At 51.1% G+C, this 26,326-nt stretch overlaps 10 protein-coding genes and 1 non-coding gene across 11 annotated transcripts; 2 read left to right on the forward strand and 9 right to left on the reverse strand.

The window, feature by feature from the left end:
• Positions 1-29: 29 nt before the first annotated feature.
• J4E82_002179 lies at positions 30-172 on the reverse strand. The gene has a single exon. It is a non-coding gene; the product is annotated as a tRNA-Asp (tRNA).
• A 763-nt stretch (positions 173-935) lies between these two features.
• On the reverse strand, positions 936-5,097 carry J4E82_002180 (uncharacterized protein; the record flags this gene model as incomplete). Its single annotated transcript, XM_051728482.1, has 7 exons — positions 936-2,131; positions 2,196-2,507; positions 2,609-3,076; positions 3,141-3,521; positions 3,587-4,415; positions 4,472-4,966; positions 5,077-5,097. The coding sequence occupies 7 exons, from the start codon at positions 5,095-5,097 to the stop codon at positions 936-938; spliced, it is 3,702 nt and encodes a 1,233-aa protein (XP_051591895.1).
• Positions 5,098-5,615: 518 nt separating this feature from the next.
• Positions 5,616-6,728, reverse strand: J4E82_002181 (uncharacterized protein; the record flags this gene model as incomplete). Its single annotated transcript, XM_051728483.1, has 3 exons — positions 5,616-6,302; positions 6,353-6,542; positions 6,604-6,728. The coding sequence occupies 3 exons, from the start codon at positions 6,726-6,728 to the stop codon at positions 5,616-5,618; spliced, it is 1,002 nt and encodes a 333-aa protein (XP_051591896.1).
• Positions 6,729-7,281: 553 nt separating this feature from the next.
• On the reverse strand, positions 7,282-11,222 carry J4E82_002182 (uncharacterized protein; the record flags this gene model as incomplete). The annotated part of the gene is made up of 4 exons (XM_051728484.1): positions 7,282-7,910; positions 8,041-10,036; positions 10,087-10,281; positions 10,332-11,222. The coding sequence occupies 4 exons, from the start codon at positions 11,220-11,222 to the stop codon at positions 7,282-7,284; spliced, it is 3,711 nt and encodes a 1,236-aa protein (XP_051591897.1).
• A 637-nt stretch (positions 11,223-11,859) lies between these two features.
• EGC1 (endo-1,4-beta-glucanase) lies at positions 11,860-14,277 on the reverse strand (the record flags this gene model as incomplete). The annotated part of the gene is made up of 4 exons (XM_051728485.1): positions 11,860-12,492; positions 12,541-12,859; positions 12,910-13,841; positions 13,894-14,277. 4 exons carry the CDS (start codon positions 14,275-14,277, stop codon positions 11,860-11,862), a joined length of 2,268 nt encoding a protein of 755 aa, XP_051591898.1.
• A 393-nt stretch (positions 14,278-14,670) lies between these two features.
• J4E82_002184 (uncharacterized protein) lies at positions 14,671-16,242 on the forward strand (the record flags this gene model as incomplete). The annotated part of the gene is made up of 1 exon (XM_051728486.1): positions 14,671-16,242. The coding sequence occupies one exon, from the start codon at positions 14,671-14,673 to the stop codon at positions 16,240-16,242; it is 1,572 nt and encodes a 523-aa protein (XP_051591899.1).
• A 374-nt stretch (positions 16,243-16,616) lies between these two features.
• J4E82_002185 (uncharacterized protein) lies at positions 16,617-17,342 on the reverse strand (the record flags this gene model as incomplete). Its single annotated transcript, XM_051728487.1, has 3 exons — positions 16,617-16,940; positions 17,003-17,213; positions 17,263-17,342. 3 exons carry the CDS (start codon positions 17,340-17,342, stop codon positions 16,617-16,619), a joined length of 615 nt encoding a protein of 204 aa, XP_051591900.1.
• Positions 17,343-17,665: 323 nt separating this feature from the next.
• J4E82_002186 (uncharacterized protein) lies at positions 17,666-18,446 on the reverse strand (the record flags this gene model as incomplete). Its single annotated transcript, XM_051728488.1, has 2 exons — positions 17,666-18,344; positions 18,394-18,446. 2 exons carry the CDS (start codon positions 18,444-18,446, stop codon positions 17,666-17,668), a joined length of 732 nt encoding a protein of 243 aa, XP_051591901.1.
• Positions 18,447-18,922: 476 nt separating this feature from the next.
• Positions 18,923-20,347, reverse strand: J4E82_002187 (uncharacterized protein; the record flags this gene model as incomplete). Its single annotated transcript, XM_051728489.1, has 2 exons — positions 18,923-19,656; positions 19,714-20,347. The coding sequence occupies 2 exons, from the start codon at positions 20,345-20,347 to the stop codon at positions 18,923-18,925; spliced, it is 1,368 nt and encodes a 455-aa protein (XP_051591902.1).
• Positions 20,348-22,088: 1,741 nt separating this feature from the next.
• Positions 22,089-23,075, reverse strand: J4E82_002188 (uncharacterized protein; the record flags this gene model as incomplete). Its single annotated transcript, XM_051728490.1, has 1 exon — positions 22,089-23,075. One exon carries the CDS (start codon positions 23,073-23,075, stop codon positions 22,089-22,091), a length of 987 nt encoding a protein of 328 aa, XP_051591903.1.
• Positions 23,076-23,388: 313 nt separating this feature from the next.
• Positions 23,389-26,318, forward strand: J4E82_002189 (uncharacterized protein; the record flags this gene model as incomplete). The annotated part of the gene is made up of 3 exons (XM_051728491.1): positions 23,389-23,693; positions 23,746-25,291; positions 25,347-26,318. The coding sequence occupies 3 exons, from the start codon at positions 23,389-23,391 to the stop codon at positions 26,316-26,318; spliced, it is 2,823 nt and encodes a 940-aa protein (XP_051591904.1).
• Between the last annotated feature and the right edge of the window lie 8 nt (positions 26,319-26,326).

Genomic DNA, 26,326 nt, shown 5'->3' on the forward strand with positions numbered 1-26,326 from the left:
CCACCGACAAAAAAAACATGTCTGACAAGCTCTCCGACGGGGAATCGACTGTTGAATAATTAGAACACGTTCATCTGTTTTTGGATAAGTGTACACATACACCCCGGTCTCCCGCGCTTGTAAATCCTGAAGACTTGACAAGCGGAAATCATGACCACTAGACCATCGAAGATATTGCTATTAGCGTCATATGACGTAAGCAGATGGTTGTTTGTACGATGAATAGAGAGGTAAATTTTGCATATATAAACCACCCAGTATTTCTATCATGGGTGATTACTCATTTCCGATCAATTAGAGTGCGGGGTTTGCTGATGAATGGTCTTGTGATGCAATCCGGGCTTTCCGAAAGCCGGCCGGCCACCCAACCAGCCAGCCAGCCAGCCAGATGGGGGACGCGGGGCCACGATGTGACATTAGTTGGCTGAGACCACAAACCTCGAGAACACATGGTTGCGCAGAAACGCTGGTATCAAACACAACGACAACATGTTGTAATTACAGGAGTAAAAGACTTCTTTGAGCCTCTAAGTTAAATCCATTTTTTTTTCTGTCCTAGAGGCGAACATTCGCCCCTTAACCCGCTTCTCCGCATGTGAAGACGCTGATTCGTCAGGCTTCCAGGCGCAGTTTGGAGGCAAGGGCTGCTTGCGCATATCTACATACTGAAAGTGTCGGGCTTTTTCAACAGCATCATGAACTTCCTACGCTGCTCATCGTATGTACCGTTTGCAAACGCCTAATAGTGGTCGACTCCATCACAACTTACATGGATCCTTAATTGATGCATTCAATCACGATGCCGTAAGATTCGTAAAATTCATTTAGCTACCCTATGTCAAAGCGTATCCTGTTCTACCCCAGGCATCTTCGTGAAATCGGGAATATCATACACATCCTCCATGGAAAGCCAATGCAAGACGTAGCGCCACTGCTCAAAGTGGCCGCAAGTGCCCGTTGTACCTCTCCAACTGTTCCAGACACACCGCAGCAGCGACATACTTCCAGCTCTTCAAGTTCCTGTAATTCTCCCAGCCAACGGTCTCTAGCGCTACCATAAAGCATGCAACTGAGCGCGGCAGCGCTTCCGAATCAGCATCATCGTCCCCATCTGTGTCAACCTTTACGATACTCTTGATTATACTGTTAACGTCACGATTGAAGCGCTCTTGAACCTCCTGGTTGGCTTCGCGGATGTAGCGTGATGGCGCGCGCTCTTTCTTACCCAGGATGTTACCACTGAACACCTCCAGCTCGGTGAGAGGCTGGCCGCGAGTCGGTCGAAGCGTATCCATGATTTCGAGTAGATTTTCCTCGTATGCTTCGCGGAGTTCTTCGGCGAAATCCCAATAGTGTTCCCATTGCACACCCTGAATTTCTCGGACGATATACCGCTCGAGCTTTCGCACCAAAGACTCACCAATCCTGGGACGACGCGTCTCGAAATTGTCCTTCAGACGTGCGAAGAACTTCTTCTCATCGATGGCGCGATACAGAACTCCGAGGATCTTGTCGCTCCGATAGTACCGACTTCGTGCTTTGTCTGGGTCAAGCACACTTACGCTGTCAGGATCGTCAATATCATCGCCCTCGAGCTCTTCAAGTTCGGTTGCACCCAATTCGTTGATAACTAGGTTTGACACGGGCGCCATAAAGTCCGGACGAATATGGTCAGCACCCCGCGGTATCGAAGCCATGTCGGCAGGAATTCCGGACTTGCTAAAGTCAACAGCGTCGGACGCGAGCTTAGCAAGAAGTTGACACTCTGTATCTTGAGTCCCAACAGGCGCTTTGTCAGCGCGAATTTTATGCTTGTTCGAGATCTGACCTAATCGATCCATGTTCATGTATTCTATGAAGAAGTTGACGATGTCATTGACCTCTACCGGACGGCCTAGATCTTTGGCTGGTGTCGATGGGTAATCCGCAGGCGGTACGGTGAAGTCGGGAATGAGTCGTGGATCGAAGATAATGTGAAAAAGATCTCCATCGAGATCACCGCCACTCAGCTGCGAAGGCAGATCTCGTGGACCTTGTTGCGAGAAGACAACGCAGTTGTGGAGCGCATGGAGGGGTGAGCCGTCCGGAACATCAACGGCGGTAACAAGCTGGACATCTCCTGGATGGAGTGCTGCAGAGATGAAGATGCGCAGTCAGTATCTGGATCACGTCCGTTTCGTACAGTCAAAACTTACCGGGTGCCCTGGTAATCACTACGCGATCACCGACAAGACGTTTCGTCTTCAATCCGCCATTCAGATCATAGTCTCGCGTCGCGATATAGACTTCCCCTTCGCGTAACGTGTTCGTCTCATCCATGATTCCGTAGAGAAGATAGCCTCGTTCGACAGGAATACGCGCGCGATATTTCATGCTCCTCAGATTCGCCATAGCTGCGACTTCTACAATGTCGGTAAGGAACTTATCTTCGTGAAAGGTCAGATTAATCTGATGCATCAACTGGAACAACTTGGGGACCTTGGCGAATACGCCAGAGTGCGAATATTCTGGCGAATGTTAGTACATTTCTTCATAGGGTGCCTTGGATTAGCTTCGAAATGACTCCGGTCTATGATGATGTATGTGCGTACTACACCGGATAACTTACCGAGAAAACTTGCAGCATTCAAAGGATGCTCTGTCATTCGCTTCAGGGTACTGACTGCTTCGTCTTGCACAGCCTTAAAATTCCTTGCCGGAACACCAAGATCTTCTAGGATCTTGATGAACTGATGATTTAGAAACACTTGTAAGGGCCTGTAGGCAGCTCCGCACAGCTCGAGAGCTTGCCAAGTTTCATTGGCGATGTATTTTGTCATGCTCTTTCGAACATGCAACTGCTCGCCTGGAAGAGATTGGTCGAGCGACAAGACACCCTTAGCCCCTCGGTAGCGGATCTGCAGTATGGTCGGCCTGAGGCTTCTTCGATCCGGGGGTAAAGCCTTCCACACTTTGCGCATCAGTTCAAGGGATATCGTTCCGCAACCGTCGCTAAATGTCCGACCATTGCGCACAATGTCGTCTTTGGTTTCGGTGGCGAACGCGGTCGATGGAACTTGAACCGAAAATATGGTATCTACATGTTGGTATACGGAGTCAGCATATCTCTAACATGCATTTAGCACTGATGTGTTACTTGCCAGAAAATGCTTGCCCAATTCTAGCCGCACATTTAGCGCTACAATGTATGTGTGTAAAGTCGCCCAAGTCGCGAATGACATCTCTTGCGTGAGCAGTGATGCCGTTCTTCTCGAAAGGAGCCATGAACCAAGCTTGGTGAGTTCGAAGCGATGCGTGGGAAAAGCCGAGAAAGTGAAAAGTCCGCCCGGCGACTGGAATACCATCCTGAAGCACGCCTTTAAAGCGTTCGTAGACCGTTTCCTGTGACGCTCGTGGGTCGTGAAATACCGACAACCCGTCCTCGTCGGCGAAGAACACACGCATGAAGTATTCGCTATGGGTGGCATACTTTCGCAAGATGCGATTCGAGGTACCCCAGTCAGGGCCACGCAGCAAGATACCTATATTTAATCTCAGTCATGTATTCGAAGATTTTGGGAACCACAGTGGGTAGAAAAGCCCATACCTGTGGGGGTGACCGTAGCCTTGTAAGTTGACACGAGATGTTGCTTGCTATGTTCAACACGCAAGTCTCGCGAAGTTACTTCGTGGAATTTACTCTTTGCGATGCTTTCACTGAGAACGTCCGTAAGAGTCTTGATCTCGAATTCGGCTGCCTCGACCCCTGGAGCAGGCGTAGGTATCTGATTCCCTAGGCGACGAACTGCGCTTGCAGTGAGATCTTCACCGTGCTGTCTCGCGATATTTTTCATGGCAGGTATGAGTTCGAACATCTTTAGCGGCGTAATTGTGCCCTCTAGCACGAGTGCTAATAGCTGATACCGGACCCTAAATTCGAAGGCCTCGCGAAGTTTGTTCTCGACAAACACATACTCAGCTTCGATGCTGTTCGTCCGATATGCGGGAACCATGGTCTTCCAACAGTGTATTTCCGGTACTGAGAAGTCCTTGACGAAGTTCCAAGCGAACCTTGCGGTTTGGTGGTTAGGAAAAGCAATTTTGTACACCATGCACAAAGCAGAGTTCTTGTCGTTCGCTTTGCTCAACTTGCAGAGCCTTTGCAGACGGAGAACCTTTTTCTGTGGCCTCATGTTCATCTTCGCTAGCAGGGAAGAAATGTCAGTCGGCTCGTGCGATGCTTGCTGGCCAGTATACAGGTGCAGATCATCTGTAGACTGGATCTCGTAGAACTTCGGAGGTGACTTGAGGGTGAATGTGATCGTTTCGTGTCTGCCATTGTCGGCTGACGGAATTGTATGCTCTATGATCGCGTAGGGAATGTCGATTCTGCAGTGCCAATTGAAGGTTTCGGAGACACCTGCTTGGAGATATATCTGATCAGGTCAGCAGCTGTAGCCCTGCCACGGCTGGGCTAGAAGAATAAGCTTACCACTAGAGCGCTCTTGCCAAACGTGATGAAACCATTCCTTTTATCCTTGAACTTCTGATCAAAAACGAGCTTGCCTAGGCGATCATAATCCCAAACACCTGTCATCAACGTACGAAAAGACAGTGTCGATAGTCCTGAAGGGCGCTGCAGCTTCAAGGTAGACGCCTGACTTCCCAGCTTCGATCTCTCAGCTTCTTCTCTTTCTTGCAATGACTTGACCTTGAGGGGATCCGGTTGACCAGGCCTATTACTCAGTTGAAACACAAGTCGCTGACCGTGAAACTCCAATGATTGAAGTGCTACGCGTCGTCCTCGACTGCCATAAAGTTGCAGAAATTTGTTGCCTTTAGCTGTGCTCGGTATGGTGAGAATGGCGAAGTGAGGCTTTCCATTGTGACCCCCATATTTCTGGATGTCGAACGCGAGCACCTCTAGTTTGAGGAGTAGGTCTTTCAAGAAGATCTTCAACTGGACATTATTGGCGTTCTTGGGAACCTATAATTAAAAGATCTGGTTAGCTAGCTGTTTACTACTTGCGCCCGATATTCGCTAGCCTAGTACCGTGGCTGGGACGCTATTAGCCCTACTCCAGCGTCGTTACTTACCTCTGGAATATAGATATCCATCGCGAAGGCCTGCGGCGCCTCGACAGGCTGATCCGCAGGATACCGAAGGATATGTCTCTGTTTGTACCGAAAGTCGAGTAGAACTTAGGTACCGAAGCAAACAAGAAGATACAGCTCTCAGTGAGTTGGCCAATTAGGAAAGTGGGGATGGCGCTAACGACCCCGAGAACCTGCGGACGCGTCCTCACGTGCGGGGTCACCTTCACCTTGGTTTTGGAGCAAGAAAGACTACCAGATATGATCGTGTAGCTACGATACTACGATAGGTAAAGCTGTGTTGATATCAAGTTAAGGGATGTCCGTCTTGTTGCCTAAGCCAATACGACCGTGGGATGGGTGCTTGCAGGACCTCGAGCTGCATGTGGCGTGGCACGATACGACAGGGCATTCTGCAGAACACATTGCGACATGTCATTCTCAGGACCAAACATAACTGACCGGTTTGTCTACTTTCTTAGCCTAGATGCAGCTTTCGGGTATTGGAAAACAGGCATCTTACGGCCTTCCCGGTCTGATCGCTACTCGTACAATGCAGCCATACGCATTTGCACATACCCCCACGCCGTGACAGGCTCATATTTCTTCGGATTTTCCTCATCCCAGCACCCTGGTAGTGCATCAATGATAGTATCCATGTTCGGCGTCGCAAAGACGGGGATCGAATAACGATCTGGTACCACTACTTCGCCAGCCTTGCCTCCCCCCTGAAGCGTTGGCGGTAGTCCCACCCGATGAACACTGCTCTTCCAACGATCATTACTCCACCTCGCCATCAGATCTCCAATGTTGACTAACACGGTGTCTTCGATCGGTTCCGCCGCGCGGAAAGTACCTGGTTCAACAGGATCTTGTACCTCCAGTCCTCCAACTTTGTCTTGGAAGAGCAGGGTCAAAGTGCCGAAATCCGAGTGGGCGTTGATCCTGCTGCGTTCGTTGTTGCGTAGCTGTTCGGCGTCAATAGAGGGGTAGTGCAGGAGCCGGAGTTGGAAGAGTGACTCTGAATGTGTTGGGGAGAGACCTGGTTCAGGAATATTGAGGGCAATAGAGAGAGCATCCAAGATGCTGTGGATCAGACTGGCGCATTCAGTAAAATACCTTTCCATGAATGCGCGGAAGCCTGGAAGCCTTTCTTCTGGAAGCCAGATGTTTGGTTGTGCTTCGTCTTTCACGTTACCAGATTCGTAAGATTCTTTATAGTCAGGTATCTGAATTCTATCAGCATGCAATTTGTAGCCTGGTGATTGAAAGGGCCTACCTCTCTCAATTTGTTCAGTTCATTGACATCATAAACTCCCTGACTAACCTTCTCTACACCCGGCGCCGAGTAGCCACGATGATGACTTCCACCCGGTGGGTGAGGTGCCAACATCTTCGTTTCGAGCGGTAAATCGAAAAACTTTTTGGACCAGGCGAAGCATTCCTCCACCACCTTCTTCTTCACACCACTAGATGTGGGTATACAGCGTTAGTACATGTCTCACATACAGTTCATACAGGGACGCTTACTGATTCCTCAAATACACAAATCCGACCCCACGGAATGCATCGTCAATTTCTTCGGCAATCCTCTTCTTATCGCTTTCTCCGCCCTGTAAGAAAGCGCCGAAATCTACAACTGGTATCTCGCTCATGATAAAGAGGATGTTTTATTATCCTCGGTGCACAGTGTGTGACCTCTTGGAGGCAATGCAGATAAACGAATAAGCAGTGACAGCTCACAAATAGAGTGCAACGAGGCAGGTGCTGATTCGCACGTTGCTCCTTCTTTTGGTAGACAGGCACGGCAAGTACCAGGTAGGATAGGAGCGGGGGTGGGGCAATCGATAAGACGGATACATTCACTAAAATCTGACACTAGCGACGTATAGAAATAGAGTTGGTTCTTGGTGCAAGCTTCTGATATGACATCTAACAAGCAACAGCACAAAGAAACCTCTTGCCTAACATGCAATGCTAACGCGACGTCTTCAAGAAACCAAATATCCATGCTATGCATACCAGTCATCCTATATCCAGCCTGCCGTTTCGTGTCGTCCCAATAATGCTTTCCCAGTTCATTCACCCCATTACCGTACTGCAGTACCCAATACCCTTTTTTCCAGCCGAGTTGTCTCTCCCCACTAGGAAATCGTACCTAAATACTATCCTCCATCTGAGACAATGGTCACCACCCACATTGTATGTTTACGGCTCTCCAAACATGTCTGCCACTCCTGCCAGACCTGGGGAAGTTCCTCTGACTATAGTTGGTTGCTGATCTACACTCATGTACTGTTCCATCATGGCCGTCCTAGGCTTGGCCTTTGGTCTCTGGATCTTGCCTTGCTCATGAATACTGACACCTTTGATACTACTCAAAAGATCGAGCACGATGCTGCGTTGCATACGTTCGTCAGAACTGTTGGCGTTGCGGAGCTTTGCAAGTCGGCGATCGACACGGTATTGGTCACCCATGCCAGGTAAGGACAGGATGATCGAGCGTGGTATGTCTTCATCCAGGTGAATGATGCCGGCGATGAGGGAAGCAAGCTCTTTTTGACAATCCACAAAGTAGGGCTCGTGGAGGGATGTGATAGCTGACTTGAGTATGTCGTTGCAAAAGTAATCGCGGATGGGGGATTTTTCTTTAAACTGTAGAAGCAGAGTACGCATCACACGGACGATGGTGACCACGGACCTGGTATCTCGAACACGGATAGTTGAGTTGCAGAAGAGGAGGATGGGCTCGAGGACTGCGGGCGTTGCGAGAATAAAGTCGCACATGGGCGGTGCGTTGGCTTCTTTCCGACCGTGCTCATCGTGACGGGCGAATTCTACGATAGGGTTAGCTATTTCTTCTTATACAACTATGATCCAAAGATGCGGTGCTAAAATCGTATTCGACCCGCCCAAAGCACTCACGTTGAAAGCACCACCTGCGTTCACGAGCAATGAATGACTTACCCTGTCTCGAATCGAGCAGGACAGCGACAAGCGAGACAGACGAATAGGTGAGCTGACGTAGTATGCTCTCCGTCTTCATCTCGTCCGTCAAGTTGTCATTGTCCCCTGACTCCGCCACTTGTCGGGCAACCTCATCCCACTCTCCAGATATCTTTCGATCGAGCTCTCTGAACAGCCCTTGTATCATTGGTGGCAGGAAGTGTGGCCGTAACCGCGCTGGGCAACCTTCGATGAGATGGGTAGATACTGTCAGCAGAACGGATAGATGGTGTGCTGTCAAAGCTCCAGCATGACCGAATAGTGCTTGACTCAGCGGTCCTGGCAGGTCTTGTATGCCATAGAAGAAGTCTCGGAACCGTGTCAGTGAGTACAGAATGTAGTAGGAGCTCTCCCTAATCTGCCGTACAGTGCCCCGTACTGTCGATGCGAAACCCTCATACGTCGACTTGGAGCCACTGACTCTGGCAAAGAAATCATCTCTGCTCTCTGTCGATATACCCGCTTGCCAGAACCGATCTGTCAATACTCTTCGAATAACCTGCTGTAATTCTACCGGTAAGTGTGACCAATTGCTTTCAATATCGTTGAATGCTTGCGCATGGCTCACAAGCTGAAGAAGATTGGGAAGCAGCACCGGTATAGTTTCAGCCCATAGTACCGCAGCGGTCTCATACGCAGCAGTACCATCGCGAAGCTTCTCCGTCGACGCTGCCAGTAGCGTCTTAGTGAGTCGCAGTGGCAGATGTTGGGAACGCTCAAGTATCGAAGCCTGCAATGCTTGGCCATCACTAGGCAGTTGTTGATCAGACCAGTCCTGAACGCCACGGAAGTTGTTCGCAGATAGAAACTCGGGTAATTGACCCATGCCCAACACGCCGCAGAAAGATTGGAATGAAGAGATAGCGTTGGTGAACTCATCGTTGCGCCAAGCATCCTTGACGCTGTTGAGCATCTGCCTCATGCGCTCTTCTTGTGTGGCACGCTCTAAAGTTGTACATCTATGTATGATGATGAAAAGGAAAGCGGAGTACGCCATACGCTGGCGTTCGTCAGTCGTTGGGTCATTAATCATCTCATTGACCTTGGCCTCTAGTTGCTCGTAGACGTTCATAAAATCGTCAGCAAACTTCATCGCTAGTTTTTGCATCTCGAGACTGCATATGCGCTCGAGATCTTTGACAGAATCGGAGTACTGTGGGTAGCTCGTGTCATCGGCTAACCGTATTGTAAGCATGTACTCCAGGAAAGTAAGGGCGAAACCGGGCCGGTCGCCCAGAGCTTTTGTTGAGAGTGTTGCCATCAAGGAAATTATCTTCCTTGCGACTTCAGGGTCTTCAAACTGAGCTCGCAGAATCTGCCTGCCCCACTGTTCGAGTGAATCTTCTAGGGTGTTGCGCGTCCGTTCACTGTCTTGCGCATCTTCGCCCTGCCCTTGCTGCCACTTCATGTATCCTTTGAGTGCGGCTTCGATGACAGTGACCTGCGCATCGACCTGAAGAACTTGTGGAGAATTCTTAGTGAAGGTTTGGCGTTGGAAAGTGGGCTGGCCATTGTACAGGTTCTGGAGCATGTTTGTTGCCTGAGCAAGGATATGCTCCATTGCCTCAACAGGCGTCTTGCGAACCAAGACTTCGATCACATCTGCGCAAAACCTGCGGTAGTTACCCAGAAAGGCATGGCGCTCAGGGATTGTATCAATATCTTCGTTGAGAAACTGCAATGTGACGTCTTCAGTATCTTCCGGCAACGATTCGTATCGGATAAGTCGAGCGCAACATGTCTCAAGTAATCCTCCGACCATGGAGTTGACGACATCAGAGTCTCGCACAATGCTCGATCGTAGCAACTTAGTCCAACAATGAAGGACAGGTATGGAGACGACAAGACTCGGGTTGCGCATAATGTCGTATAGGAAACCGAATATGCCCGCTAGGTCGCTGCCATCGGGTATCGACTGGGGTTTTTGTTCGATGAAGAGTCCAAGACTATTTGCCAACTACCATCATTAGCAAACATTGCGAATGGGAAGAGCAGCTGGAGTCGTACTTCTGAAAGTCTCTTGCAGAGCATATATTTCTGGTCATCTATATCATTCACATCCATGTCCGTGAGTGTCCAATTGTATACTTCTCGCAGGAGTGAAACACTGCCAGGTGTGAACATGGGGCATACAAGCTCTACAAACTCGTCGTCGTGTAGGTGGGTTCGGTTATAGATGGCTTGGAGAGTCTCGACGGCGGCCTGTTTGTGTCAGCAGCTGTGCATGTTGTGGGTAGCTAGAGGCGACTTACGATTTGCATCTCCACGGCTGGGGTAGCCAGCGCCTTACAGACGGCCTCGATGACTTGTGTCGCAGCAATGGCCTTGGGCATAATCCATGGCATAGCCGCCTTAAGCGCATGCATAGTCTTGATCGCGTTCGCTTTAACAGCCTCTTGATTCTGGTAATCCTGTCCCAAGCACCATCCCAAATTATCGCATAGCCTTCTCAGCCACCCTTCGTCCCCACACCGCACTTCAAGACTCTTCTCACGTGTAGGGAGTTGTTCTTGTATTACAGAGAGCGGTGTGAAAATCTCGACACATGCTCGTCCCAAGTCGCTTCCTCGGAGGCCTGCTGTAGCGTCTTCACGGTTGAAAACCTCCTCAGAAAGCGTTTCCAAGATGTATAAGACCACAGCCTGGTGGTGCAGCGAAGTCGACCACAGTGAGACGAGCAGCCGATCCATATCCAGCCACTCTGCACCCCAGCTGCGCTTGGCAACCTCTGTCCACAGCTGCGCGATCTTGTTCCTAATGAAGACAGGCTCGCTTTCGGACACATTCTGTGCAAGGTCGATCGCATAGCCCCTCAACACAGTTCCCTGGTCCATTGTGAGATCTTCCCAGCTGTACTTCATCGAGTATTCCAGCATGGTAAGGCCATAGTAGCGGAGGGGCACGGGCTGCGAGCGGTCGAGAGCGAGCGTGTGGCCATGGGAAGGCGCTTCGGGGTGCCGTTTTGCTTGCTCGAGGTATTCGGTTGCCTGTCGGCGGGTATCATTGGTCGAGTCTTTTGCGTAGATGGCCTGCAGCGCCTCTAGTATTTGGGAGAGGTCCGAGTCTCTGTTGGCGCTGTGGTGTTGGTGTTGTGCTCCATCGCCGCCATTTGTTTGCGGGGCTTGGTCTGCGCCAGCATTCATCTTGAGACGGCTTCTCTAGCCTGGGCCCGGGGGACGTAGGGTCGGGTGAGTCTATTCGTGAGCTGCAGCGGGTATTGTGGAAATGGTGTGTGTTTGTTATTCCGAGTCTCAGATTATTTGGGCGGAGGTTGCTGAAAGCGGAAGACGTAGAGGACAAGGATCGTGGGTCGAGAAGCTTTGGCGCCGATGTCTGGACAAACCAAAGAAGATGGCGGTGTAGCGTGTAAGCCCAGATTCTTTGACTTGCTGGCCCGAGACGTGGTGCACTTTGTCCCAACGGTTCAAAAAGGCGATTGACGCTTATCTTCACGTCGCACGTTCCACGGACGCGTTTTGCAGGCTGCAGTCCCAAAGGCACGTCACGTCAACGCGATGTCAGCTGCTTTGCCGCCAGAACTAGGCTCGTCGCTTCTCAACTAGTCTTCATCGAATATCGCTATATACACGCTCAACACTACCGTAGATGCCCCAAAACGCCGTGACAAGATCAGAAAGTCGTACAACGCTCATGTTTACCCAAACGGATCATATGCACAAAAACTGCGCTGACTGCGTGACCTGAGCATCGGATGACATTGCATCACCGTGCGTTGGTCCGATTCCCCCACCACACCAAAACCCCAAGAAGCTCGAGACATTACATGACAACGCAAGTCTGCTTCTGGCACTGCTGAAGGTACCCTTCATCCTCTTCCGTGCCTAATGCGCTACCTGCCTTTCGCACAACGCCTTTGACCGTGATGAGTTGATCGCCTTCTGCATGCCACCACCGCAGCGTCTGCTGCAACGCACCATTTGTCTCTTCAGATGTGATGGTCCACTTGCCGCCGCTGACTTCGACGCTGGTTTGTCCCGATGGAAAGTGGAACTCAGGGAGGTAACAGATCGTAGGGAATTCTTCTGCTGTCGAGCTTGGCGCAGCAAGCGCAAGTTTGAATGTACAGTTCTTAAGATCAAACCCATATGATGAAATGTCTCCGTGAACTGCGACAGGAGTAGGGCGGATGAAAGCTTCTGCTGCGCGTAAACCACGAACATCGCCTTCGTCCTTCTTGGAACTCATTCGTTCTGGCGTAATGGTCTTCTGCAGGTTGGAAGGACTGATGCTCAGGGTGTCGGTCGATTGCGCCCTTGAGTAAGTAGGTGAATTGGTGTCTAGTGATGCACGAGAGTCGGCTGGCGAGAAGGCACCGGCTGGTACAGCTTTGTCGTCTACTGAGTAGATGGACAGGTCCTCACCGTTCCAAAGATCGCCCCAGTAATGGCAGTTCTTGTATATGTCAGCCAGGATTCAGCTTTGCACAGAACATAAACTTACATTTGCAACATATGTCCACAATGCGAAACCGTTAGCTTTACTGTCTTCAAGAGCGAAATGGTTCGCATCCAGCGCTGCTATCTGACTGCTGTAGTTGCCAGTCTTGTACGCGTATTTATCGTCCATGTCATATGGAATGCCGATCTCTGTGAAGATGCAAGGATGAACTCCCATGTACTCTGTACCCTCGTCGCGGATTGCCTTGAGCTGGTGCGAGAAGCAGTTCCTGATAGCATTCTCTCCAATCTTGATAGCGAACGCTGGCGTTAAATACTTGCCTCGCAGAACACCAAAAACGTCAACGTTCCATACGCGATTCCTGTACATGGTTAGATGAAATGTATCCGGGTTCGGTGTGATAGAACATACCATTTCTTAGTAATCAAAGTAATTCCATCGTAGAAATGCGGTGAGAAGATCATGTTAGGGTCGTCATCTTCTGTGCCCTTGACAGTTGGTGGTATCTCCAGTACTGGAGGCTGGAAGAACATCAGGGAGTCTGGGAATATCGACTTAACCATCTTACTGTACGCGCGGTAGTGCGGTAGCCAGTAGTGGTTCGTAAAGTACTCGTAATCAATCTTGGCTCCATTCTTAGGGTCAATTCCAAAGTAGTCCTTCTTCAGAACAGTATCAGTCGCTGGGTCCCAGACGCCGTGTTGCGCCCACAAGCACTCGCCCAACTTCCAGCCCGGATCGCGTTTCCAGCCGTATTTGGTGTCGTCGTAATCTTTTGATAGCCACGCTATTGTGCCTTCGGGATCTACCAATACCGAACCGCTCTTGTAGGGTCCCAAACCACCAAACTCCCAAGTCGCGATCTCGCAAGCTCTACCCGATCCGGTAAGTATCGCCTGCCAAGCAGTCGGTGAAGTACCCTTTTGTAGTTTCTGTTCGGTGGGGATCTGGGTGATATCCTGGTAGCTGATGAGGCCTCTGTTGGGCTCATTCATGCTTTCCCATCCGATGACTGGATCATGCCATAAGTCACCGGCTTGTTGTATCCGCTTGGCGAGATGCTCGCATGCTCCGATATAGTGCTCCTGCAGATAGTCCTGGATATTCTTGCCGTCCATGATAGCCTTCGGCGCAAAATCCCTGCCACCAAAAAAGAGTGTCCACATGACTTGATTTACTAATCGTGTGTAGTTGGTAGTCCAGATCATCTTAGGGAATGTGGCAGGATCGGGATATGTGTTGTGTACGAGGGCGGCTTCGGTAACGGCGAAGTGCTCGGGGTCCAGCCCGCAAGCATAGAGAGTCCACATGGGCGCACCAGAGCCTCCAGAGAATCGTGACCACTACGCGGTGTGTTAGAGAAATGGTAATTGAGTGTGCTAGAACGCTACCTACGACATCCTGGTGGGGATCCATGAAGATGTAGAAGCCATATTCTTTTGCCTTGCGCAGTAGACAGATGGTGTGATCTATCCAGTCCTCGTCGTACTTTCCTGGTCCCGCGTGCTCTATGGCTTCCCATGTGAAGACATAGCGAATGGTGTTGTAGCCCCAACTACGTAAACGCGAGAAGTGGGTGGCCGAGTCTTCTAGGGAAAATGGCCGATTGACGAAGGAAACGTTATCGCCGTCGAAGAAGTTGTCTGGTATGTGTGATGGTTGATCTGGCTTTGCAGGGAATTTGGCGTCTGCCGCGCAGTTGATGCCGTGCAGGGTGACTTCGCGGTTCTGAGGATCGCGGAATATGCGACCGTCGATGCGTAGTCGAATAGAAGACATGGCTGGCGAAGATGTTTGCGGGGAGTGAAAGAGAGTAAAAGGGAAAAGGTGCGCCAGGCGAGCGTGAAGGGGAGCTAGATATGAGGTATGCGTCTCTCTAGTCCTGATGGCGTAGCGGCGGCGGCGTTCACGGGCGCGTCATCATCCATGCCCCTGCCCGCATTAGCGTCTGGGGCTCCAATGTTCGGGTGGCCAGTGCGCCACCCCGGCTATCATGCGTCGCTGAGGACAAGTTGCAATTGTTTGAGTGAAAGACCAAATAAAGACACGACTCGCTCCTTCCATGAACTGACCGTCGCACTTGCCGCTGCCTCTCTGCGCGGACCCTTATACGTCCTCACCACCATCCAACCTACCGTCACTCATTCATAGCAACCTCAACGCCAATCCGCCATGATACTCCGACTCTCCTCCATTGCCCTCGGGCTGCTCCCGCTCGCAAGCGCACTCTCTGCCTCGGACATTCCCGCGGATACTCCCGTATCGCAGCTGATCAAGGATGCCGGTGTTCAACTTGCTACTGGCAACACCCAAGACGCTCTCCTCTACTTCGACGCTGCCATCACCCGCGATCCGCGCAACTACCTCACCTACTTTAGGCGCGGCGCCGCTTACCTGCAAATCGGAAGAACAGCACAGGCGCAGCATGACTTCGACAAGGTGCTGGAACTGAAGCCTGGCTTCGAGGGCGCACTGGTGCAGAGAGCCAAGATCAGAGCCAGAAAGGCCGACTGGGCTGCAGCACGGAAAGACTATGAAGCTGCCGGCAAGACGGATGAGATCGCTCAGCTGGAAGAAGCACAGGGCGCTGCTATCGTGGCACAAGAAGCGGCGGATAAGGGTGATTGGGATTCGTGCATTTCAAATGCAGGCACCGCCATTGTAGTCGCAGGTGGCGCATACGACATTCGCAAGACAAGAGCACGCTGTCGCTTCGAGAAGGGCGAGGTCGTTGAAGGCATCAGTGACTTACAACATCTCCTCCAAATCAACACCGGCGACATCGTACCCCATCTCCAGAGCTCCGCCATGGCTTTCTACTCGCTGGGTGAAACCGACAAGGGTCTCAAGCATATCGCACAATGTCTCCAATCGGATCCTGACTCGAAGGCTTGCATGAAGCTGCGCAGGAGAGAAAAGAACCTCGACAAGGATATCCAAAAGGTTCGCAAGTTCTTCGAGAAGCGCCAGTTCGCCACTGCCTCGAAACTCCTTATCGACCGCGGCGAAGAAGACCCCGGTCTACTGAAGGAGGTCAAGCAAGACTTCAAGGACTACACCGAACAAGGCTACATCTATGCCAACTCACCCAATGGTCTTTACCAAACCCTTGTAGAGATGACCTGTGAAGCCTACGTCGAGATGAACAACCTGAAGAAGGGCACACCATACTGTACCGAAGCCCTGCAACTCAACCCCAACTCGCTACATGGTCTTATCCACAAGGCCCAAGGCCAACTCGAAGCCGATGAATTCGAAGACTGTGTTCGTACACTAGACCATGCCAAAGAACACCACCAAAGCCAGAAGCTAGATGAGCTGCACAACAAAGCACATACACTGCTCAAGCGGTCGAAGACAAAGGACTACTACAAGGTTCTCGGCGTAACGCGTGATGCAGATGAACGCGAGATCAAGAAGGCATACCGCAAATTGAGCAAGGTCTACCACCCTGACAAGGCTTCAGCCAACAATATGACTCCTGAGGATGCGCAGAAGAAGATGGCTGCCGTCAACGAAGCCTACGAAGTCCTCTCCGATCCTGAACTGAAGGAACGTTTCGACCGCGGTGACGACCCCAACAACAACGAGCAGCAACAAGGCCATCCCTTCCAGGGCTCACCATTCGGAGGCCAGCAGTTCATGTTCAGGCAAGGTGGTGGTTTCCCTGGCGGCGGTGGTAGCTTCAAGTTCCAGCAGGGTGGCGGATTTCCCGGCGGCTTCCCTGGTGGTTTTGGTTTCTAGACGATTATTGCTTGAGTATACGAATTGGAGTTTAGGAGCACGCAAAGCGGTCAATCAGTCACAAGGGTAGAGTGTTCGGCGTTTTCAACTGTATGATATTGTTGCTTTGGTGGTAGTATTGAGTGATGAATTATGGTAGATAGTAAGTGAGAAGATACCTATTTCCTGTCAACCCACTTCCCTTCTTGCTTCTGTGCCATGCCCAACATTATGTCCTCCAATCCCAACTGCTCATGCTGCAAATTGCATCTGAGTAAATTATACTGTAAAGGTAGTCGCCATGTCCTACATGTATCTCGCTTAATGCAAGGTACACCAAGCAACCTTTAGCATCTGCCCGCACAACTCAAAACAAATGAGCTTCTTTACTTGGTCTAGCTATCAACACGGTATGAATCAGGATCCTCGACCCATGGTCTCTGTAAAACGCCGCTGGGTTTGCCTCGCTTCACAATGAGCTCGCGAACGAGATCGTTCACGAAATCAGAGCAGGTCTTCTCGATCAAATCCGAAAGCCCTGTCCATGTTGGTTTGGCACTGAACACCCAGAAGTCTACCATTAGACGTCGCGCTGGCGAACTGCTAGGCGTACCGGCGTAAATGATCTGTACCGCTTTTAGGCTGGGATACATCTTGTGGTCAATTGTTGAACGGATGATGGCAGCGATGATGGCATTCTTGAAGGCAGTATCCATCAGCTTTTCCCCCAGGGCGTATAATTAGCAAGGAGATTGAAGCGATCGACCTCCTTGTGACGTACAATCTTCCCGGTGTACAGCCATCCGCAATATGCCTCGAATATCGTGAGCTCCATGTCGGACATATCGATAGGCTTTGTAGCATCAGTGCGCCACTCTGGTTTCATTACGTTCTTGAGCAGTTCGGAGCTCTTAATCAAGACGGTGGTATGTACGCGCAACAGCGAAGTTTTGTTACAGCCAACCTGAATGGGCACGACATCGTCTCTCAGGCTGTGGTATCGTTAGTATTCGGTATGGAACACTGCCGTATCTGATCTACCTGGGCATCTCAAAGTCCTCGGGTGGCGCCACTAGAACAATTGCAGCAGTGCTGCAAGTGGTGGCTGTTGCTGTCGACATCTCGTTGGATATAGGGACGGTAAAGTCTGTGAACTGAAGAGAGTGGTAGATGGGAAAGCTTAGAGGAGTGCTCCCAGTTTCGCTCGCTAATAGATGCGCCTTCACCTGAATGATGCGAACTGTTTCTCGCCTAAGTGAAGGTGAACTGATAATATGTTAATTTTTTGATTGGCCATCCGGTAGTCTCATCTTAACATTGCATTTGCGTAGGTCTATCAAGCGCGTACACATCCCATTAACGGATGTCCTCAAGTACCCTCATCAGCATGTAGTTATTGAAAGCCTTGTCGCGCAGCTGAGTATGGTATACAGATGTGCCCCTTTCAAGCCTCCGAGATATCCATCTGGTCCCGACCTACAAGTTCAGAATTCATCTCGCCATCCTTCTGCTCCGCCACGTCGCTCTTGAGGACAGCAGCCTCGCGGTGATACGGGTGTGGCTGCAAGATCCATGGTTCGTTTTCGGGCAGAGGTGACGATAATCGTTTTTCTACTACCGCAAGAAACAAGTCGTTGAGAAAGGGCCTATAGGCATCCTCGAGAAGGTCCTTCTTAGCCTTCCAGGAAGAAATTATGTCGTGAGCCCAACTGTCAACAAGAAGACGTCTTGCAGCAGATCCCTCGGTCGTTCCATCGTAGATGATCTTGATAGTTCCCAGGCTTGGTACCTTGTTCTTTCGACCCATATCAGAGATTATGGCTTGTATGACTGCATTCTGGAATTCATGATCCACGATCTTCTCACCCAGGACGTACATGTACGCGAGACACTGGAGGATGCTTTTTTCTGGGAGGTCTGGGGCAATGTGACCAGAGTACAGCCATTGACAGTATCTCTTGAAGATGTGGGGCTGCTCGTCGGATAGATCAATTGGGCGAGACTCGGTCCTCCATTCTGGTTTTGTGGCATTCTTGAAGAACTCGGAACTGCTGCTAATGAGAAATTCGTGTACGTGAACGACTTCATTGCCAACCTGAACAGCGATGGTTTCACCGGAGAGGCTAGAAAATTAGCCATTGGAGCTTGAGGTAGGCATGTGCGCTCACTCACTCTGGTAGCTTGGGGGTAGGCGCGAGCGGCTTGGCTAAAGCTGGAGTCGCCATCCTGCTTCCTACTGCTGATTCGATTTGATATCGCTTGTATTCGGGTGACCTCCTTGAATATACCGACTCGTTGCAAGCGTTCGAGGATCGCAAAACCTGGTAGGCGGACCGCGTGGGCAGGGTAGGGACTCAGAAGTCGTGGATGAGTTACCACCTACGAAATTAAGGCTACGGCGAGATGAAATTGATACACGGACACTGTGTATCCAGTGAACTGACCACTAGGCTGCCACTGCTGCTCTGATGAGAGGTGAAAGTGAGTCTGTTGTTCGACCCAAGCAAGGAAGTCCCCCTCCTGACGGCATAGTCACAGGATTCAAAGCAAAGTGTATCCTCGATGAGATCCAGTTCGCATAACAGGAAATAAAGAGACGATAGCACGCGAAAATCTCACTTTAAAATACTAAATCGTTGAACATTACAGAATTATTCCATCCGGGTATATATGCTTTCGTAACTCATCGTTCTCTAACCACCTAACAGTATGACTCGTTTGTAACCTTGGTGATCACACCCTGGTTGATCAAGTCAATGTAGCTCCAGTACTCGCGCTGAGTACCCTCTCCATCCACCTTGGCGGTTGCGTAAGAGACTCCATTCCAGAAGGCGCCACCGGCCAAGTACTTGTTCCATGCGTAACGCTGAGTGTCGAAGATGGTCTTGCGGGTATCCAGAGTGTTGTTGTACATGGCCTGCAGGGACCATTCGCCGACGAAAACAGGAAACTTTGTCTCCTGAGCAATGTATTGGGCTTGGCCGCACACGGCAGGGTTGACGTAGCCGGCGTATGTGCCAGCGGCGGCGAAGTAGTAGACGTGAGAATCGAAGACAATGTTTTCAGATGCGTCGTAGAAGGGTGCCCAGTAACTGGCGCCCATGAAGCAATCTTGAATCATCATAGGAATGCGCTTATCCACCTTGGCGATCTTCTTGAGTACCCCACTGAAGTAAGTGTTGATCCAGTTCGTTCCATTGATAGTTAGACCAGCAGCAGATCCGAAACCAGCGAAGTTGTCGGAAGCTTCGTTGATTGGTGCGATCGTGAAAGCGTTAACGTGGCCGCTCTGCTTGATGAAGTTAAGAACACCATCGACAGCCTGGAAGGAGTAGTCAAGGTTTGTAGAGTTTTGGAACCAGGCCTGGTGGAAGAGTGCCTCGCCGATGTCGAGGTTGTTTACACCACCGGGAAGCGAGTGGAGACCGACGATAACTGAAAGAGCTTGTTAGCAATGGCACCACAATATGAGCCTAGGGTAAGTCGACTTACTGTGCATGCCGTATTTGTTGATGGCGTAGTCGGTGATGGTCTTGAGGAACTTTAATTGGTTGCCATGGTGAAGCTGAGAACCAGGAACCTCGATGAAGGCAGCATATGTGAGCGGAATACGGAGGGTGTTAACACCAACATTGGCAAGCTGGTCGATAGTGGTGGTGTTGATAAAAGAGGCATAACGCTCCTCGAAGACTGAAGCACACTTGCTACCGAGGTTCTGGCAGAGAGTCCATTCATCAGGAGCGCCATCACCGCCCACCTCAGACCACCAGATAGGGTCGTGAGTTTGTTCCTTCTCCAGCCATCCACCTAGGTTGGCACCATTGGCCTTGAATGTCTTCCAGTTGATGAAGTTGCCGCCGTTGACACCCTTACCCCAGTTGATATCGTGGCTGTGGCGAATGGGACTCAGATCGACAGCTGGGATGCTAAACGGGCACTGGTTGTGGAAAGGAACAGTGGCGCCGTGATTGGCACCATCAGTGTGGAGGTGGATACCCAACGAGGAGAGGAGCTTGTTGATATCGTTGGTGAGCAGGCCCAGGATGCTGCTGATCAGACCTGGGGTAGGAGCAGCAGTAGCACTGCTGGCCAAGACGGCAGCGGTGACGATAGCAGTAGCGCGCATGTTGAATGAATCTAAGCAAAGAACGTGTAAGAATCAAGTCGATGGGATTTCAAGATGCTGATGGTTCTGGCAGAAATGGAACTTGGCAGGTACTTATACAACATCCTACTTTGGACGTAAATATTTCTTACCCGTCGTCTCTCACTAGATTGTACTGGGCCGAGGCGATGTGCTCGGACGTGTCACTGTCATGCAGACACTGCTCGTACTCTTACTGGCCGAAGATGGCCGTGGCTGGAAGCAACGTATAGCTCATATGTAGTATGTTTAAGGCGCATCGCTAAAAGCGGTTCGACTATCGGAACCATGGTGGACTGTAATGACGGAATCGAGAACGGCAGTTGAGAGAGCGATATGCGCCGGGTGTTCCTGCGGCGAATGCAGGGGCGACCGCGTACCTGCGTGCGCGCTAGAATATTACAACCACAGTTAATCCCTGTCGTTCCTTGGGGAAGATCTTGATCCTCTCGGGCGAGACTTCCTAGGCTTCAAGGCTAACCGTAGTTCTCGGTGCGTTCTCCGACGCACTGGGATCTATGGCAAGAGCAGAAGACGGGTGACATGTATTCAAGAAGCGTTCTGTACAAGCAGTTCGGACTGACGAGCTTCAGGACTGCACATGATATGGCTGGCGAAATAATCTGTGAGGCCCTGAGCTCGACGTTGAGAGCGCCGGCTTGGCGCACATGGTCAACTCCAGCGGCGTCTAGGGTACCAACGCAGTTAAGACGCAAGCCTTCCGTCACTGTTCCAGGCCCCTGGAACAGCACAGACACGAACATGCATGCGCACTCAAAGATAAGTGCAAAGATAAGTGCCGGCCTCCTTTCTGGACGTTGAGCTACAGACTTTGACACTAATGCTGCTGGACTGAAAAGAGCCCGATCGTGATCTCTGTCCAGTAAAATTTCGGCACGACGACCAGGCTATCACCGAGGTATTGCTTGGTATAGTCTTAGCAAAGCTTCGATGAAACTCTGCTCTGCAATTCCTATCATGTTTCGAATTATGTGCCTAACAACAAAAGCCAATAGTCACAATGTGCAGCTAAACATTCCGATGTCATGTTAATCAGTCGGGCCCCAAAACCCATGTAGGGATCATCCCAAAATGTTCGTCCGTCTTCACTAAACAGATCACAACGTCTCCATTCGGATTCCCCGAACGACAAGGTGTGAAATCTCTTCTCGTATAGTTCCATCATCAATACTCTACTCGGCCCGCAAATGGGGGAGCCTTAGAAGGCTTGATTTGATCTGTCATAAGATTTCTGGAACGTCCCATACCACCGGAGCTATCCAGAATAGCGGTTGCGCTATCCTTGGAAGTCCCACTGTCATCGCAAAGCTTGTTTCGGGCTCGGTGTAAGACATGGCGAAGGTCCGGGCTTGCGCCCTAGTCTATAGTTGTCTAGAACGGGCTGTGGGAAGATGCCGTTGATAGTGCATATGTACAGCTATTGGAAACATACTAAAGGCTGATTCGGGTGTTAAGTGATGAACCGCAAAGTACCAGATGTGTTTACTTCAGAAAAATTCGCCGCTTGTTATTGAAATATTGAAATATCCGGTAATGTTATTGATGCAAAAATACAGCATGCAGAGGTGAGTTTATCAACAAGAGCTCCATTTCACAAGCCCTTTTCGTGTGCTTGTAGTCGTACAAATAAGATATGTATTACGCTCTAGTCGATTGAGATGCACGAAGTCTGGCCGGGAAGGAAGATATAACGGAAGAGTACTCAATCCGCCTCGCCAAAGTCGCTATGCCCGGTCTCGGTTGCGTGCTGTATCGCACCCCGTTCTCCAGCCCCCTTCCAGCCGCACTTGTTGCACTTGATGTCGAACTTTTGTGTATCAGTAAAATAATGTGCTTTCTGCAACTGCCCACAGAGTTCCCTGGCCGCTTCAAGAATTACGTCGTCCTTTGCGTCAAACAACTTGATATCTTGCGAGGGGTCTTGAGGTGACACACCGCGTGGCACAAGAGCAATGGTATCGTAGTGGATCCCAGAATACACTAGGATACACCGCCGTGATTTGCCCTCATTAAACCGATCTACCCGGTTGTCTTGGACGTTGACGCTGGCGATCTCGATGTCGAACTCCTGAGACAGTATGCTGAGTTCGATGCCACCACCCCACGAGTCAGAGTATGATATCCATTTGCAATACTCATCGGGAGAGCGCTGCAAGATGGCCTCGTTGTACTGCTCTGGATCTCGCTGTATAGCCTGCGCAACCATCGATCTGAGCTCGGTCATGGAATCAAGGGAGTCGGACAAGACAGCGCTACCGACTGCTCGAAACATGCAAGAGTTATCATCGGGCATGACTCGAAGAACCATGGTGCCACCACGGTCGGGTACCGGAACTTCGGGGGTGTCCTTGAGTGCAGAGTTCTGCTTCCGTTGGAGTGACAGCGGCGCGGCCTGAGATGTAGATGCTTGAAGTTCTTGCTCTTGCTTACGCTCACTTGGATCGCCCGTAGCTTGTGCAATGACTATGATGGATGCGCCGTTTAGCTTGAGATCGATGTCTTTCAACAACGTCGACATGCCGTACAGCGAAGGATCGAGCGGTTGTGGCGGATGGTTCCATTTCAACTCGAACAGTGGTAGTTCCGTCTTTTCGCTAATAGAGGACAGAAGGTCTGAGACAGCGGCGTCATCGTTGAGTGATACTGTGTGAGTGCCGTTGGGCGCGCGTAACCGGATACGGATGGGCATGTTGTGATGGGTCGGCTGGGATAACTTGGTACAGTTGGTATGCGTGAGCGGAGTAGTATCGAGCGTGAGTGAGGGAGCTTCGAGGGCGTGGCGCGAGATGCCAGTTGACTGGTGGGGCGGCGATTTAGCGGTGGAGAGCTGTTAGATGGAAGCTGCGATGAGTGAGTGGGTGTATGGAGGGAGGACTTCACGATTGCGCAAACACGAAGGAAGCTTTGTTAGAAAAGAATCGTTTGTCAGCTACGGAAAGACGCTACAAAGGCGACAGTTGGCATGGAACAAGTGGCATGGCGTAAGTGAATGTTCCCGAATCATGGAGGTAGGCCGACCCGGGGATGGCAGGGGTCGGCGAACCGGCGAATCCAAACTTCCGCTCCAGAGTCGCGACTTCTACATCCACGACGCGACGACGACGCTATCTGGCGCAACAAGGATACCGCAACACGACGGCATCGACTGGATTATCGCAAACATGGCATCCGGACGCGCCCCAAGCTCGACTCCGGTGCCTACCACCGAGACGGCCGAGTCCGCTGGCGCAACGTCGACTGTCACGGCGCAGGAATGGGAGGCCATGTCAAACCTCCTCAAGAATGTATACGACTACAGGATCGACGAGTAAGTACTCTCACTACTTGCGCCATGTATTCCCTGGCTGATCAATGTGCAGTGGAACATATGATCCCACAAAGCTCTTCCAGCGCAAAGTGAACAAGCGCGCCGTGCCCGACTATTACGACATCATCAAGGAGCCTATGGCCCTGAGCACCATCAAGGCCAAGATCGCGCAGAGAGAATACAAGAATGTCTCCGAGTTCGTACGCGACTTGGCGCTCATTCCCCACAATGCGCAGGTGTACAATAGACAGGACTCGCAGGCATATGTGGATGCGCTCGAGGTCAAGAAGGTCATTGAGCGGGAGTTGAAGAGGCTGGTGGATGACAAGATTGTTCCCGAAACAGTTGCCACGCTGCCGTTCCTTGGGGAGATTCCAGAACAAGACCCGCTGCTGCCAGAGGAGGAGGAAGAGGAGGAAGAGGATGATGACGAAGAAGAGCTCGAAGTGGATGAAGAAGAAGACGACGACGAGGAAGACGAAGGCAAACGCAAGAGGCGGCGTGGTCCGCGATCCACAGCAGCTATCACCAAGCGAGAAGGCGGCTCGAGAGCAGCAAAGGAGGACGCTAAGAACGACGACCCAGAATCACGAAAGAAGCGTGGGCGCCCGCCGCGGGTCGACACACCTATGGAAGCGCGAATCAAGACGATTATGAAAGCCATAAGGAAGCCTCGAAATCAGCTTAACAAGCTCATGGTCAGCGCATTCGAACGCGTTCCTGATAAGACGGTCATGCCTGAATACCACTCCGAGATCAAGAACCCAATGGCTATGGACATTCTCAAGCGCAAACTCAAGCGAAAGAAGTACAACTCGGTCGATCACTTTATGGTGGATGTGGAGCTCATGTTCGAAAACGCAAAGCAGTACAATGAGGAGGACAGCCAGATCTACAAGGACGCTGTGCATCTCCAAAAGGAGTCGCGCAAGGTTGCAAAGGCCGAGAAGGAAAGGCCTGACACTGACTACGTCATGGAAGAGGGACGTATTCCCATGCCTAGCGGCATTGTTCACAATGGCGAACTGTGGAAGGTTGGTGACTGGGTGCATATACAGAACGCGAACGACCTCACAAAGCCAATTGTGGCCCAGATCTATCGTACCTGGCAAGACGCAAACGGCGGACAGTGGGTAAACGCCTGTTGGTACTACCGTCCAGAGCAGACCGTGCACCGTTTCGACCGGCACTTCTTCGAAAATGAGGTTGTTAAGACTGGCCAGTATCGAGACCATCGCATCGACGAGGTAGTGGACCGGTGTTTCGTCATGTTCATTACACGTTACAACAAAGGCCGTCCCCGCGACTTTCCTTCCGACAAGGAGATTTACGTCTGCGAAGCTCGATACAACGAAGAGAACCACAAGCTCAACAAGATCAAGACATGGGCCAGTTGTCTACCCGACGAGGTCCGCGACAAGGACTATGTTATGGATCTTTTCGATGCGCCTCGGAAGTTGAAAAAGGTACCCAGCCCGATTGCGTACTTGCTCAAGGACGACCAAAAAGAGGACGACGATCTCCCAAAGCCGGAATGGGGTGCTGAAAATGCTCCTCCAAAGATTGGCGCTGTGCATCGTCGTCCGCGTGACCCCAAGGTAAGCGAAAAATGCTCTTTGTTACCATGAAGACCGATACTGATAGATCCTATAGGACTCTCCACCACCTGAACCCACTCCACCGCCACCACCGACACCCCCACCTGCGCCTGTCATGCCCACCCCAAGTTTGCCCACGGCTTCGTCGCACGGTTACGAATCTTCAAGAAATTATCCCATTGCGCAAGCCCCGACCCTTACGCCAATGCCCGCTCCAACACCGCAACAGCACCATGCTGCACCAGCATACACGCCAACCCATGCGACACATTACCACACTCACTCTCAATCACCCGCTCCACATATGCATCAGCAGGCACCTCAGGCGCCTTCATACCAGCCCATCACGCCACATGTACCCTTCACGCCCCAACCAGCTGCCCCCATGCAGGCCTTCCAGACGCCTCGCGCTGCGCCAGGCTACCAACAGCCCTATCCTCAGCAATTGCCGCTCAACTATAAGGCTCCACAGCCTGTAGAGGTCTACGTCATGGCCGACCATGCAAACGCTAGTATACCGCTTGAGATCCGCGAGCAGTTTCAGCGCGACGAAAAGGGTCGTATCCTCTTCTTCACTGCGCCGCCGCTCAACGTGGAGCAACCGCTGACTAAAGATGGACGCGCGTTGGGACACTCGGCTCGCTACCTGGCCGCTAAAGCAAAGAAAGAGGCCCTGAAAGCCTCCAAGCGCAAAGCTGGAGAGGCCAATGTTGATGAGCGTGAGCAGGCAGCCAAAAAGGCGAAGGCTGATGAGGAGGACAAGTTCAAGAAAGCTGTCTCCGAGCTCGGCACGAAAGCACTAAGGGCGTTAGAAGACCAGCTCGCCATGACTACGAAGACTGATCTGGCGGGTCTCTTCAATGGGCAGACCGAGGAAGGCATTTCTAAAGTGCTCGATCAGCTCACTACTGCTCAGAAGATGGCCAGGCAGCAGGAGCTGGAGCGCGAGATGCATACCAAAGAGCGTGAGGAGAGCAGGAGAATAGCAGTCACCGGCATGACAGCACGACTGGAGGAGAAGTACTGAGGTACTGT

This window comes from Alternaria postmessia, assembly GCF_024291825.1.
Source record: "Alternaria postmessia strain BMP 2775 chromosome Unknown scaffold_8, whole genome shotgun sequence".
In the NCBI taxonomy this organism is placed as follows: Eukaryota; Fungi; Ascomycota; class Dothideomycetes; order Pleosporales; family Pleosporaceae; genus Alternaria; species Alternaria postmessia.